Source organism: Zonotrichia leucophrys, chromosome 6 (assembly GCF_028769735.1).
Source record: "Zonotrichia leucophrys gambelii isolate GWCS_2022_RI chromosome 6, RI_Zleu_2.0, whole genome shotgun sequence".
Taxonomy (NCBI): Eukaryota; Metazoa; Chordata; class Aves; order Passeriformes; family Passerellidae; genus Zonotrichia; species Zonotrichia leucophrys.
The window spans coordinates 18652035-18666148 of NC_088176.1; the positions used below are offsets into that span (position 1 = coordinate 18652035).

A 14114-nucleotide genomic window follows, 5' to 3' on the forward strand; every position below is an offset into this window, starting at 1 on the left:
AGAATAAATAAAGGGCTTGTTTCCCTCACCTTTCAGTTTTTGGTGTTTTATCTTCTACTAGGTAAATTCTCAAGCTTTTTCTCACCATACGTAACATCTTAGTTTTTCAAATGCTTGGGGCTCCAGGACCTGGGGCTTTAATGAGTGCAAATACCATCAGTCTTGCTGTAATAGAACACAGCTGGGGGCACAGCTGGCCCTGGAATAAATTGCTGCCACTGCATTTTCTTCTCCTCTAGGTGCCCAGAAACTGCGCAGCCACCCTTGGGGTGAGGGAGTGCCCTGGCTGAACAGGCAGGGCTCTGGGCAAAGGTAGTGTTTTGGCAGCAGTGTCCTATGTGCTGTGCCTGGCCAGGGCTCCCTCACTTGAGCGCAGCTGGGCTCAGTGTGAGATAGCCAAAATCCATCAGAGAGCAAATCTCTGCTGAGCAGCTTTCCTTTCCTGAGACTCTGGAACCCAGGAGGGACTTTGGTCCACCTGAAGTGTCCCCAAGCAAAGCTCAACTGGCTGCCAGCCCTGCCTGATGGCTCAGCCAGAGGATCTCAGTCCTCTTCAAATCCTGCCTGGGTCCAGCACTTCTGCTTGCTAGCTGTGCCCTGGATGAAATGAGTTTGACTGGCCTCAGCCCATGTTTTGGCTGATCATGTCCACAGCACAAAATTCAACTGCATAGTGCGGAGAAGCTCTTCCTATGGCTTTGGGACATGGGATACAACTGGTCCAATGCTGATATAAGGCCAGTCATGGTATCTGTGGTGGGTGCTGTGACAGTAACTGGGATGTCCCATGTGGCCAGATGCCACCGACTGGATGCACTTCTAAGTAGCTCCAGCAGCTACTTAGCCTGGGATAAGCCCTTAGTGGGAGACTGCTAACCCTTCCAAACCAAAGACTGTCTCCCATGGACTTTATAGGAAATGCCAAAAGCAAAAAATTAAGGGGGAATAGGAAGGTTTAGCCAGAGGCCTTTCTCTTGGGGTGAGGATGGCCTGATGCAAACAGGAGGTGGGAAGAAAGAGCAGGTCACCATGATAAAGGAGAAGCAGATGGAGGTAGGAACTGGCCCTGATCCTCCTTAAACTTCTGGGGGAGACTGAGGCAGAGACAATGGTCTCATATCTGTGACCCAAGCAGCAGATGCAGAGAGCCTGAGCCCAATCCCCCCACCCCAGAGCACCCAGTGCACCCCAGCTCAGCAGTATCTCCAATGCAGGAGGAGGAGAAGACACTTCAAAAGCAGCCCTTCCAGTTGCCTTTGCTGAGAACGGAAAGCCAGAGCAGTGCTAGTGGAGATTGAATCTAGTGATTACTATAAGGGATTTGCTGTCTCTTTCTTTATCCCTCTCTCTCTTTTTTTTTTCTTTTCCCCCCCTTTTCCCTCCCTCTTATCCCTTTCGTGGTGCATTTGTCTTCGAGGAACCTGGGGTGTTCTTTTCATCAGTTCAATCTCTCTCTGGCACTTGAGTCCTGATTGGCTGAAGGACTTAGGGGAAAAAAAAAATCTTTAATTAAGTAGATAATCTCTTCTTAGGAAGTTCTGCGGCTCCATTTCACCAGCCCCCTTTAGCTCTTACTTTAGGATTGGTTATCCTTTGCAGAAGGTGGGATTCAGGAGGCATCCGCCTCTTCATCACACCAGGACTGCCGGGTGGAAAATAACTCCATCCCTTCCCTAAATTAGTTGTGCTTCTTTTTTTTTTCCTTTTTTCTGGTGGTGGTGGTAACCAAGTTTGGGGTTTTTTTAGGATCTCCTTTCTCCCTCTTTATTTGGATTTTATATTTCACATGGACCCTTATCTGGGCATCTTCTTCCTCACTCCCTTCTTCCAGTCCTGCTATGCCTGGTGAGTATCAAGAGCATCACAGTCTGTGTCACAGGCAGGTGCTCTTCCCAGATACCCTAAGGAAATTCCTCTTCGCCTTCCTAAATGTCTCCTCTTTCTCACTTAGCTAAGTTCTGTCTTTAATGGAATCAGATATTTAACCAAGTCCTTACACACTCATTGGCAGAGAGGTTAGATCTATGAAAGTCCCTCTTTTTCCCTGCACTTCCCAAAAATAACTAGGGGCCAGATTGTAAGCTGGAGTAAAATAGGGGAGAGTGGGTGCTGAGACCTAGCCCCTCACTTTCAAGTGGGAAGATAACCCAATGGAAGAGCCAGAGAATTCTGCTTTTCCAAAGGCTCCCAGTCAGCTTGTCTTGTCTTAATTAAATGAAGTGGGGCTTCTCTCGCGCTCCCCAAAGAGGACAGTCTGTGATTAAGAGCTCAGAGCCCGCAGGGGTGAGTTAGATCCACAGGAGTGTCACTCTGGATGAGTAGCCTGAGAGCCCAGCTCCTTGGCACGCACCAGGGGCAGAATTTCTTGTCAGAAATTCAGGTATTAGGGTTTCCTGGGCAGCTGCTTTTGCTACGGCGATTGCTACAGCTCGGTTTTCAACCACCTGAGTCCCATCAGACCAGTTCTGCTGTGCACAAATCTGTGGCCATCTCCTGTGGACCTCTTGCTTTGTCCTGAGGAGGGTGTTATATTTATTTCCCAAAAAGTTCTTTAAGGGTGAACAGAAAGAGATTATGTTTGCATCGAATCTTGTATCGTTCCTTGTGGGATATATCAGTCCCATTCCCAAAGGGAAATGATCTCTGCAGGTATTTTTCCTATGTGATTTTTACTGAGTACCCAATTTTTTCTCTCAATTGCAGTGATGCCCTGGGGAATCTGCTCAGTGGGTTACAGATTTATCTCCAACAGCAAGCAAAGTCTTTTACCATTCAATTACTAAAATCCCCTGCCTTCTCCATAGCAGATCTCTAGGGTTATTACCATGGATGGAGAAATCAAAATTACAAAAAGAGAAACTAAAGAGTAAATGGGAACTCATTCCTGTTAGTCTGGAAATGAAATTTATGTTCTTTCAGAGATTTTCTACTCCTTTCATTAAAAGAATACACAACAATTTGTATATGTCTAAATACTATAAAAGAGCAAACTCAAGATAAACCTCCCTTCTGGAACAAGGGTAATATGTATGTTCTACAGAAAGGCTAGGCAAGAGCTCATGCTGATTTTATTGTTATTTTTCTGCTCTTCCTGTGTATGTCTTGCTTTCCTCAATAAAAACAGGTTTAGAATACATTAAAAGAAAAAACCCCAACATTTTAAAGAAACAGTTCAAAGAGAAATTTCAGCACACAAAGTAGAGCTAAATATGGAAATCCAAGACATTTTCAGTCCAAAGTTGGATGTTTAGATTCCTGTCTCTCAGTAGTTTTTATCTAAGAGAAAAGTTTATAGATCAAGACAACCTCGCTTCTCACTGCATGTTGCTCATAGGTCATGAGTTCCATAGAGAAAGGAAAATTGCAACTTTAATTGAAATTATCATTTTGCAGACACTCTCCCTTAACTCTTTAGGAGAAAAACAAATTTGTGAGAGTCATAAAATAATTCTGCTTGAAATTTGTGCTGGTTTTCTCTATCTGATCCAATGGCTTAAAACACGTTATTTTTTTCTTTATGATTTAATCACAAGAATTGGGAGTGGGAACATGGTGGGGGAGCAATATAGAACAACAACAAAAAAAAGTTTTTACATATATATGTGGCCACTTCCTTTCTTTGCATGTGGATTAGTTTTTACCATTTAATGGATCATTCAACCAATGTACTATTTCTAGGTGATCAAAATGTTAGGGTTGCATTTAGGAACAAAATCTTCAAAATAAATATAACAAAATAGATAAAAATGAAGAAAAAATAAGTAAAGTTCCAAATGCTATTGAGTTGCTGCCCAGTTTCCTCTCCTGTGGGAATAATATAAAGATCTCTAACTCAGTAGTTTTCTCCTAAATGTAATTTTTACACTTCAGCTGTGGGACTGCCTTTGGTTTTCAGCCTCCCTGATTTTCTAATAACCTCGGGGAGCTCATATTGAGAACAAAACTCAGACCCAAAAGGAAATTCTATCCATTTTCTCTATTTACAATAATGACAGTGAAGATGTAAATCCAGCTTTATAATTTTCTAAAGAGCAGAACCAGCAGCACAGTAGCCTGAGTGGGTGGTAAGGTATCAGACAAATATTGTAATGAGAGATTAGGTAAGGCTCTCAGGGCATATTAAACTGAGGAGAGTGATGCTAAACTGATGAGTGTGATGTTATTGGTTAAAGTTGTAAATGAGACAGAATTATCAGAGGCTATTAGTATTATTAGTATTTGATATGAGTAAAATATAATGGGACAGCTGCTTGGCAGGGTTCTTTGTTTTCAGATTCAATAAAACTGTGACAGAAAACTCCTGCTGAAGATATTTACTAGCTTTGACATAATTTTCTAATATTGGATCCAATGAAAATCTCTTGCCCTAGATTTACTTTTTACCTGGAGACATAGAGTTGTGCTGAGGGAAGCAGTGTGTCCTGGCCAGGGCCCTGCACAGCCTGGGGAGGGGGCAGAGGAACTCGGAGTTGTCCCCCCTCGACCCGCTTGGCTACGAGCCTGCTCCGCTTCAGCCCGTGTAATGCTGTCCTGCAGTTTGCAGGTGGAGGGAAAGGGGGTTACACAGCTAGAAACTCCCTGAGCTTTCTCTGAGAACAGAAATTACTTCAAATGTCTCTTTTCATGTGTGTGATACAAAAAAAATCACCAATGTCATAGAAACTGGGCTGGTTAACACCAGCTATGAATGCAACTACTTAGTTAGTTTAGTATTACATTCTGCTTTCCTTTACAAGGGAATGAAAATTTAGTAGAAGTACATAATTTCTTTTTAAAAATCACACTACAGACAAAACAATTAAGAGAGATTTTGGTAGTGATTCCTGTTTGTAGTACAGAGATGATTCTAGAGACACTGTCACTATTGTATTGTACCTGTGTAAGTAGTGGCTTAATTGCTTTCTGCCCTTAGTGGAGACTATATACAGAATGGAAATACATTTTTCTTAGCTAAATTATAAGAGCAAAGAAAAGCACATAGATTCTGTCTCCATTACTACCTTTCCTTCCTTCTCAATACAAGTAAGAAAAATTTCAGCCAGCCTCTAGTCATAGGATAGTCCCATCTTCCCTTCTCCTGAACCTACCTGAAGCTGCAAGAGTTAAATGTTGGGGTGTCAAGTGCACAAAATACTTGAAACTTCGTGAATCCTTTACTTGTTTAAGTCCTACAAACCCAGCCAGCAGCCTGCCTGCCTGTTGATCTGAGAGCTCAAGGAAAATGCCTTTAGTCTCTCTGACTTTATAAACTGTTTAGAATATCCTGCTGGGAAAATGCTACTGTATCATTTGCTCAGCTGCAGATGGAGAATTGGCATATCCTGAACTTGGCCTTTTTGTGGACCTTTATCCTGGAGGTTTATCCTGGAAGGAACAGATCCTCTGCTTCAATGCAGTCATGTCAATTGACTCCTGCTAACAGGCTGGTTTGCTGTAAACTGACATTGTGGCTTACCATCCTCCTCCTAAAGCCGTCCTTGCAATTTCTCAGATGTTCCTAATCCAACGGTTTGGATTAGGAAGCAAATCCTTTCTATATACTGTGAATTTGGCTTTTCCTACCCACATGGGAAACAATGCAGATGGGATTTATCTCTTTTTTTGGTGACAAAAACAAGATAAGCGAGGACTTGCAATTTTCTAGCTCTTGCCTACGCAGGAGCATTTTACCAGAGTTTTCTCACAGCTGCTACCAGGGCCCCAGATTCACACTCACACCATCCTGAGTGTGGTCCCCATAGCAAAGCACTTAAGGTCAAGGCAATGGACAGAAGGGAAACCAGATGGAAAAATGACTTGTTCATGCTGCTATCCAGTTGCGTTAGGATGGGGACCCATGGAGCTTGCACAGTCTGATTAGCCCCAGGTTCATGGCCCTGTGTGATTCAGGTCACCCGATGCTCTAATCACTCGGCTACAGATGCCGTCTCTCCAAGTCCCAGGAAATATTTAATTAGCTGTACAATGCAGAAGCAGCTTCCAAAGGAAAATTCCTCTGCAAAAAAACAACCATCAACTTCGTGCTAAAGTGCCCATGGGGGCTGGAGCACAGCCGGGTCTGAATCCCAAGCCTGGAACAAAGGGAAAGAATCTCCTGTTCTCACAGCCCACTCCTGTTTTGACCCAGGGGAATCTTTCCCAAAGAAAGCTTCATAAATGTAAACACATTTTCACCAAAAAACCCATAAAAACCAAAGCAAAACAAAAGAAAGCTAGACTTGCCAGAATGAAATGTTGCAAACTCATTCTCCTAACTCTAAACTGTAACAGCAAAGATCAGATTTCTTGTGATTTTGATCAAGCTAAAGTAATGAGACCTCCTTTTGTGGTGTACTTTGGAAAGGATCTCTGTGGGAGCAGTTCTGGTGGAGGTGAAGTGGGCTTGCTAACTGTGCAAGTGGTTTTCCAGGGCAGGACAGCATCCTCTCTCAATCTCTCATGTGTCTCATGTCTGGGCACCAGTCCTGCACCCTGTCTGTCCCATGTCGATGGCAGGGCTGCATTTTGACCTTCAGCTTTGGACAACATTGCCTGCTTCTGACTGTGCTGGAGCCCATCCTGGGATGCCCCCACAGTGTCTGTGCTGGGTTTGTAGCACAAAAAGACAGTATCTTTCTCTCCCTTATGTGGGAATATTTGTGACTCATTTGAAGCAGAACATAATTTTGAGAAGTTGAAGAACCAAGTTTCCATCAGTGCGTGCTCTGTCATCTTCCCAATCACTCACTCATTGCAAGATCTCAATCCACTCATTCTACCTCTCTGGTCCCAGTGTCCTCTCTGGGTGATAACAGCAGTCACTCATTTCTCTTGAAGTGTTGAGCTCCAGCAGGGAAAATGTTCCACAGACTCACCAGAAATAGTGATGTTATTTTATAAACCTTAGGTTTATAAAATATGTTATAAATTATATAAAATATATAAAATATACAAAGTGTGTTTATAAATGATGTTATTTTATAAAAATTAGGTATTTTTAGGAGACCCTCTCTTTTCTTACTTCATTTCTGACTTGGGATATTTCGAATTGGCTCTTGGGCTTCTTCAAAGTGTCAGTCCTTTCTGCCATGATGCAGCTAAGCAGGATTCACCCAGAATTCTCCAAATTCTGCAGGTGGTCACTGCACCATATGGAGTCCCAACGCTGTCTGACCATTTGCACAGAAACAGTCTTTCTTACTGGAGAAAGACTCAGACCAGACAGCATCCATTCTGCAACGCCATAGTGTTGGAGACAAGCCACACTGCCTGACCCTTGGAGACGATCCCTCCACACCTTCAGTGGGAACAGCAGAAAGCTTAGTTTTGTCTAGGACCTCCCACCCACCCCAAACCCTCAGGGTGCCCTGCACAGTGTCCTGGAGGATGGGAAGGACAGGTATATTTGTGTTCAGCCATCACCATAACCTGACCAAGAGGAGAGTGTGGGCAGTAAGAAATGGCACCACAGGAAAACAAGGGATTGTGATGTGGAGAGATGCATCTGGACTCATATTGCAAAGAAGCAGTGGCATGATGCCCTCCCTCCCTCAGCACGGTCTCGCTCCTGGGGGCTGAGAGAAATGGTATCCTGACTTCAGTCAAGTGAGGTAAAAAAGCAAGGCTAGGGGAACCAGAAAGCTAAATAAGGGATAGATTGGTACAAAGGGTAGCTGAGCAGAGGAAAGCAAAAGGAGGGAGCAGTGAAGGAACTGCAGCCCAGTACAGCCTGACTGAGGGGAGCAGGGTGGAGGGAAGGGGACAGCACTGTCCTGTTCCTTAGGGAGCAGCAAAGGGACATGGGGGAGAGAGCAGAGGTGCCTGCAGCCAGGAGACAGGCAGACTGTGGGGGAGCGAGAGGAGAGCCCTGGGATGCCTGGCATTCCCCAGGCCCCTCCACCATCACCCCCTCCCTGCTGACACTGTCTCTATCTTCCAGGTCAGTGAATAATTTCCTGATGACGGGCCCCAAGGTAAGCGAAATCCCTTTGATCTCTGTCCCTGATTCCACTAAACCCAGAGAGGGAAGGAGAGAGAGAGAGGGGCTCCTCCTTCCCACTCCTCTCCACTCAGCCTTGGCCAGAGCTCCTCTCTCCCCCAGGCTTCAAGCAATAAGGCAAAGAGAAAGGCCAGGAACTTGTGAGCTCCTTGGGCTGCATGAACACTGAGCAATGCTGACCTGGGGTTCTTTTAAACAGGTTGGGGCCAGATTCTGGAGATTTGTCTATTGATGCCAGCCAAGGCTCTCACCTGACATCTATTGCTTCCTGAGGATCAGGTTAGCATCAGGGTCCACACTGAAACAGCTGGGAAGTATTTTCTATGGGATATGTAAAACATACTTCCTCAAGGAGCACATCTTGAATTGCCAGGACTTTGTTCCATATTTTTGACCCCTCACACCTTTGTACTCCTCTTTCGGAGGCTTTTTTTCTTAGCCAGGAGCAGTTGTAAAATTTACCCAGATTTTGTTCTGGCTATTCCCCAGGAATACCTCCAAGCCCATCTAGCTCCTAATACACTGGTGGAGCAGCCTTTCCCCAAAGCACTAGCTCTCCCCCATGGGCGGTGGTGAAGAAGAAGAAGGCAGGTTGAGGCATCTGCTAGCCTGGAGCTCCCTGATCTGAGCAGAAAGCTGTTTCCTCTCATGGTGGAGAGATAAGGGGCTCCCCATGGCAGAGACTGGCTGACACATTTCCTAATGTGGCTAACAGCCAAGAGCTGAGCTTTCTCCCACAGGAGGCTCAGGCTCTGACCCAGCTCAGCAGGAAATGGGTGTGCTGCTGGTGGTGGTGAGCTTCCCAGGGAAGCCAAGCCAGGAAGACCCTCTGAGCTCTGTACGTCTTGTCTCTGTGAGATGGCACACAGGTCACTTTCAGTTGAAAATATGCATTGTTCCCGTGCTGACGCCCAGCTCTGTTCCTAGGCCTATCTCATCTACTCCAGCAGCGTGGCAGCCGGGGCGCAGAGCGGCATCGAGGAGTGCAAGTTCCAGTTCGCCTGGGACCGCTGGAACTGCCCGGAGAGGGCACTGCAGCTCTCCAGCCACGGCGGGCTGCGCAGTGGTAAGGAAAGTATTGGATACCACTACTGGGACCCCCTTGCTACAGGTTAGAGCCCATGGCCTCATCCTCTCTTCCCAAGTGCCTCCTTTTCTTCCCCATTCTCACCTGAGAAGAGCCTCTCACAGGAATCACCCAGAGGGATCTCCCCAGGAGACCCCTTCACCCATCAGCTCCCAGATACAGTGGGATCTAGCTCCAAGGCCTCCTTGCAATGCTAGCCTTACCCATGGACCTGCTGAACTCCAACTGGCACAGGACCAAACCTTACACAATAGTCTCCCCAAAAGGATGTATCCCCCTGACCTGCACATGGTCTGCTAGATACCATGCTAGATGGTGTCCCAGGGTATCCCCAGGGAGGCTGAGAACCAGCACAGGCTGCCTGGGTAGCAAGCAGAGGGATAAGGCTAAAGGGAGCAGGAAAGTTCATCAGCTGCTGTGCTCTGGCCAAGAGACAGGACATAAGTCTTCCTACATCTTCCAGATGTCAGAACACCCTAGGCAGAAATCCAGCATCGCTGACCTGGGCCACTGTAGAGCATGGGGCTGTGGTCATTGTCACTGTATCCTATTCCTTACCTATTTGCAGGTGCCCAGAAATATTTCAGTGCATATCTGGCCCTCTAGACCTATGTTTGATATACCTGCTTTGTAAAAGCAGGACCTGGGTGTGGAGGAGAGCCTCAGGCCTCTGGTGGTACTGGCAGCAGACAAGAGACCAGAGCCCCAGGCAGAGGTGGACTAAGGTTTCAAAGCGGGGCCTTGAGGAGACAGCTGCAGCACAAGGCCTGCTCTGAGACCAGAAGCAGGTCCTGGAACCAGTCCTGTCAAGGTTATCCACACCATATTAAAGGAAAGCTAAAGGCTCAGGGAAGTCAGCTGATGATTCCCAGACTGATCCTGGTGGGTAGGTATGGTCACTGCTCAGAGCTCTTTCAGCAGAAGGTATGGCTTGAGGGGATTGTGGGGAAAGAGTTCTTTGATACTTGGAGAGAACCCCTTCCCATTGGGGTGTGTTAGTGACAAGTGGGGAACATTGGCTGTCTGTGCTATATCACCACTGTTGAGCTCCCACAAGGACAGCCAGGTACTTTCTCCTCCACACCCTTTCAAATGACGAGTCAGTCTGGATCATATTTGGGAGATTCTATCTTCATGAAGTTCAAACCCAAATTAAGCTAATCTGACATGTAGGGCCTCTTCTCCACCCCTCAAAATCTTCCCCACTGCAGATGTCCTGTGCAGACTCCTGCATGGCAGGAACAATTACTAACACTGCCCTTGCCATGAAATCTTTTGCACATCTGCTCTCTTTGTATTCCCCCTTGACAGCAAACCGAGAAACAGCCTTTGTCCACGCCATCAGCTCTGCAGGTGTCATGTACACGCTGACCCGGAACTGCAGCCTGGGCGATTTTGACAACTGTGGCTGTGACGACTCCCGCAATGGACAGCTGGGTAAGGAGGGATGAGCTGCTGCCCCTCACTCATCCCAGGTGGCAGGAGAAGCTCTTCTCTCCTCCACTGACGCCTGCAGAAACACCTCCCCATCCTGATCCCCACACCTGGGAATAATGCCCAGAGAAAAGCTTTCCCTGGTTCAAACCAAAGTAGCTCTGTGGAAGCTAATGGAGTCACTTCCAGTTTACACCAGCCAAGCTCTTGATGTTTTCCATTACTTCCTCAATGAGCAGGAAAGTAGAAGGGGTTGCAGTTTTCCTGGTTCAAATCAAGAACTCTATTTAAGCTGCTGGAGAGAATGACTATATCATACAGGCAGAGGAGTGGATCTGTTGCTATGCACCTAAATGATCTTGGTATAGCAGCACAGGTCAGAGACCTCAGGGTTCCCAGGGTCTGCAGGACCAGGCTGGCCCCACAGCAGAATGACCATGAGAAAAAGCAGGGTGGCATTCATAAACCTCTCTAGCACTCATAAGCATGACAGGCATACAGGAGAATCATTGTGGGTGCACACAGCCATCACACCCTCCACATGGCAGTGATTTCCAGGCCCTCAGCCACCAAGGACCCCTGGTAGGGAACTCCAGGCTGCACCACTTCAGTTGTCTGCTCAGCTTTCATAGAAAACATTGACATTTAGGGATTTTGTTTTGAATAGAAAGAGGTCAAATTTCAAATTATCAAGATCTTGTAAAAGCCATGCCCTGCCCAGCTACACTAGGCAGTCAGTATGTGTCACTTTATGACAAACTCCTCTGGAGTGTCCAGTATTTAGTTTATTGGCTGATAATTTTGAAAACAGACACTACTGCAGAGGTGTCCAAAGTTTGTGAATGCCTGTCTCTAGCAGAGCAAGACTTTTGGGTAACAACACATCAAATTCTATCTTCTCTGGAAAACCAAGTTAGTCATGCTACATTTCCTTTCCCCCAAATATATCTGGTTTTAATACAAAACTTTCCATTGTGGACTTAAAACCTTGTAAGGCACAGGAAATTTTCGGGCTTGACTAAAACAGCATGATTCAATTTAGCCATTGGACTGAATCCAAGCTGGTGAAAGGTTTTTCTATTCCTTCAGTCCCAGTTCTTGATTTGGACTGCATCATCCACTGCAATTACCCACCTCCCATGAAGCACTCCTGTCTCTCCCTGGGAGAGGGGATCACGATGCCCTGGGGAAGTCCAGGCAAAGGCCAGGCCTTTCCAGAGAGGCACAAGGCCATTAAACCATGACTCCCAACATGTACCAATGTGGCATGTCAGGGTCAGAATGTTCCAGATTTCAAATCTTCATTAAAAATTTGGCATCTTTCTCTAGGAGGAAAAATACGGCATGATGTTTTTCCAGTCCCACTCAGCTCCCACTCAGTTAAGAAAAGTACTTTCACATATTTTTGTGTAATTTCACAGTTCTTTGCTGACTCCTTTGTTTCTTGATGGTAACTAGCAAATCAGACCCTTCTAAGATGCCAAACATCATCTCAGAATTCTGGGTATGCCAAAACCCCAGCCTCCTTGATGCATATGTGCCAGGTTTGGGCTGCTCTGGGCAGAGTGGGATCTGTTCCTCGGACCAAGATGCCTCCACCAGTTTGTTAATCCAAGTTAGCAAGATGCTGTTCCTGTAAGTCACTCTGAACCAGCTGAAGTCAGGGTTTGAGAAGTGATTAGAGACCCAAAGGCTTATCTGCATGTCTGCTAAGGCACGGTAACTGACAGCTTCTAAATCCTGCTCTACGGAAAACCTGGAAAGCCCTGTGTTTGCTGTACAGGACATACCCCTCTGCTGCCTGCCTGAGCCACTTACTATCCAGGCCTCAGGAGAAATGTCATGAACTCAATGGCAGGGAATATGGGAGTACTGTGTGGTGAAAGGCTGGATTTGCCCCACAGCCTCCATTCCCTCCCATCACTTCTGAAACCTCTTCTGGTTCTTTGACAGCACACATCTCATCTCCTTTCTTAGGGGGACAAGGCTGGCTGTGGGGAGGCTGCAGCGATAATGTGGGCTTTGGGGAAGCTATTTCCAAGCAGTTTGTGGATGCCCTGGAGACTGGACAAGATGCCAGAGCTGCTATGAACTTGCATAACAACGAGGCAGGTAGAAAGGTAAGCACCTCTCTCCCTCCAGAGCTTACAGCGCATACCAAATTGGCTCTGAGCATTCACTGTGGAGAGTCACAATTTGATGTGGCTAAAAACACATGTCTAGAAGAAACAATTTCCTGGGGGGGATGGCAGCAGTACACTGGTGCCTGCTCTAAGGTAGCAAAGCTTCTGTGTTACAGTGTTAATGACTTTCTGCAGTCCTCCTCCTCCCAGTTCAAGGAGGGGAGCCCTGTGGAAAAGCAAATCTGTGAGCTTCAGGACTACTGTGCAGGGAGAATTGATGCCAAACTCCTCCACAGGCCTGGAGCCATGGTTCTGCATGCATTGCAGCACAGAAACAGCCCCTCTGGGTTTTTTTTTTTTCTTGAACTCCTCTCTCTGATCACCCTGTAGGCAGTGAAAGGGACCATGAAGCGGACTTGCAAATGCCATGGTGTGTCAGGGAGCTGCACCACCCAGACCTGCTGGCTGCAGTTGCCTGAGTTTCGGGAGGTGGGCACTTACCTCAAGGAGAGGTACCACAAAGCCCTGAAGGTAGACTTGCTGCAGGGAGCAGGGAACAGCGCTGCCAGCCGGGGTGCCATCGCTGAGACCTTCAGTTCCATCTCCAAGAAGGAACTGGTCCATTTGGAAGACTCTCCTGACTACTGCCTGGAGAACAAGACGCTGGGGCTGCTGGGCACGGAGGGCAGGGAGTGCCTGAAGAGGGGCAAGGCGCTCAGCAAGTGGGAGAAGCGGAGCTGCCGGCGGCTGTGCGGGGACTGCGGGCTGGCGGTGGAGGAGAGGCGAGCCGAGATGGTGTCCAGCTGCAACTGCAAGTTCCACTGGTGCTGCGCCGTGCGCTGCGAGCAGTGCCGCAAACGGGTCACCAAGTACTTCTGTGTCCGCAAGGAGAAGCGCGAGCGGAGCGGGGGTGGCGGAGCCAGCCGCAAGCTCAAGAGAAAGCTCTAACTTGCTTCTGCTCCTCCACGGTCCTGCCTGCCCCTCTCCTCTCCTGCCCTTCCCATCAGCTCCTGGCACCATTTCTCTTTGGCATAGTTTTGTCTCATTCCCACTGCTGCCTCACTGGGGCTTAGGCAAGGCAAAAGAGCTTTGTATGAGTGCTCAGGCCTTGCCCATACAGGGCATTAGTGCAGCGGGCAATGTCTCCTTTGAAGGGGAGACCTTCCAAGTGTTCACAAAACAAGGTGAGACTCAGTCCCTTCAACTCAGTGTCACTCTATCCAGTGACTATGGCATTATCTCTGAAAGCACAGGAGGTTTTGGTGGCTCCTGTGGTTTTGAGCTGGTCTGTTCCCCAAACAAGCACCTGCTCTGGGCTTTTGAGTAAGTGAGATAAAAGGTATAAGGAAACTGAGATGGCACCAACAATTGGGCAACTCATTTTCAACTCAGTAATCTGTAAATGAGAAGAGGCTTAAAAAAAATATAGGTACTAAAACAGATATGGCCTCAGGCCCACACTATGAGGAAATACAAAAGACATGCAATTCCT

General features: G+C 47.0%; 1 protein-coding gene across 1 annotated transcript; it reads left to right on the forward strand.

The window, feature by feature from the left end:
* Positions 1-1786: 1786 nt before the first annotated feature.
* On the forward strand, positions 1787-13681 carry WNT8B (Wnt family member 8B). The gene is made up of 6 exons (XM_064716637.1): positions 1787-1845; positions 7919-7952; positions 8906-9044; positions 10377-10502; positions 12477-12619; positions 13013-13681. Exons 1-6 carry the CDS (start codon positions 1787-1789, stop codon positions 13568-13570), a joined length of 1059 nt encoding a protein of 352 aa, XP_064572707.1. The 3' UTR covers positions 13571-13681.
* The last annotated feature ends 433 nt before the right edge of the window (positions 13682-14114 follow it).

Excerpts from the sequence above, each read along its gene's own strand:
- WNT8B (XM_064716637.1), top strand. The coding sequence starts at position 1,787 with ATGGACCCTTATCTGGGCATCTTCTTCCTCACTCCCTTCTTCCAGTCC. Across the intron at positions 7,953-8,905 it reads TCCTGATGACGGGCCCCAAG|GCCTATCTCATCTACTCCAG; the intron begins GTAAGCGAAATC and ends CTCTGTTCCTAG. Across the intron at positions 12,620-13,012 it reads ACAACGAGGCAGGTAGAAAG|GCAGTGAAAGGGACCATGAA; the intron begins GTAAGCACCTCT and ends ATCACCCTGTAG.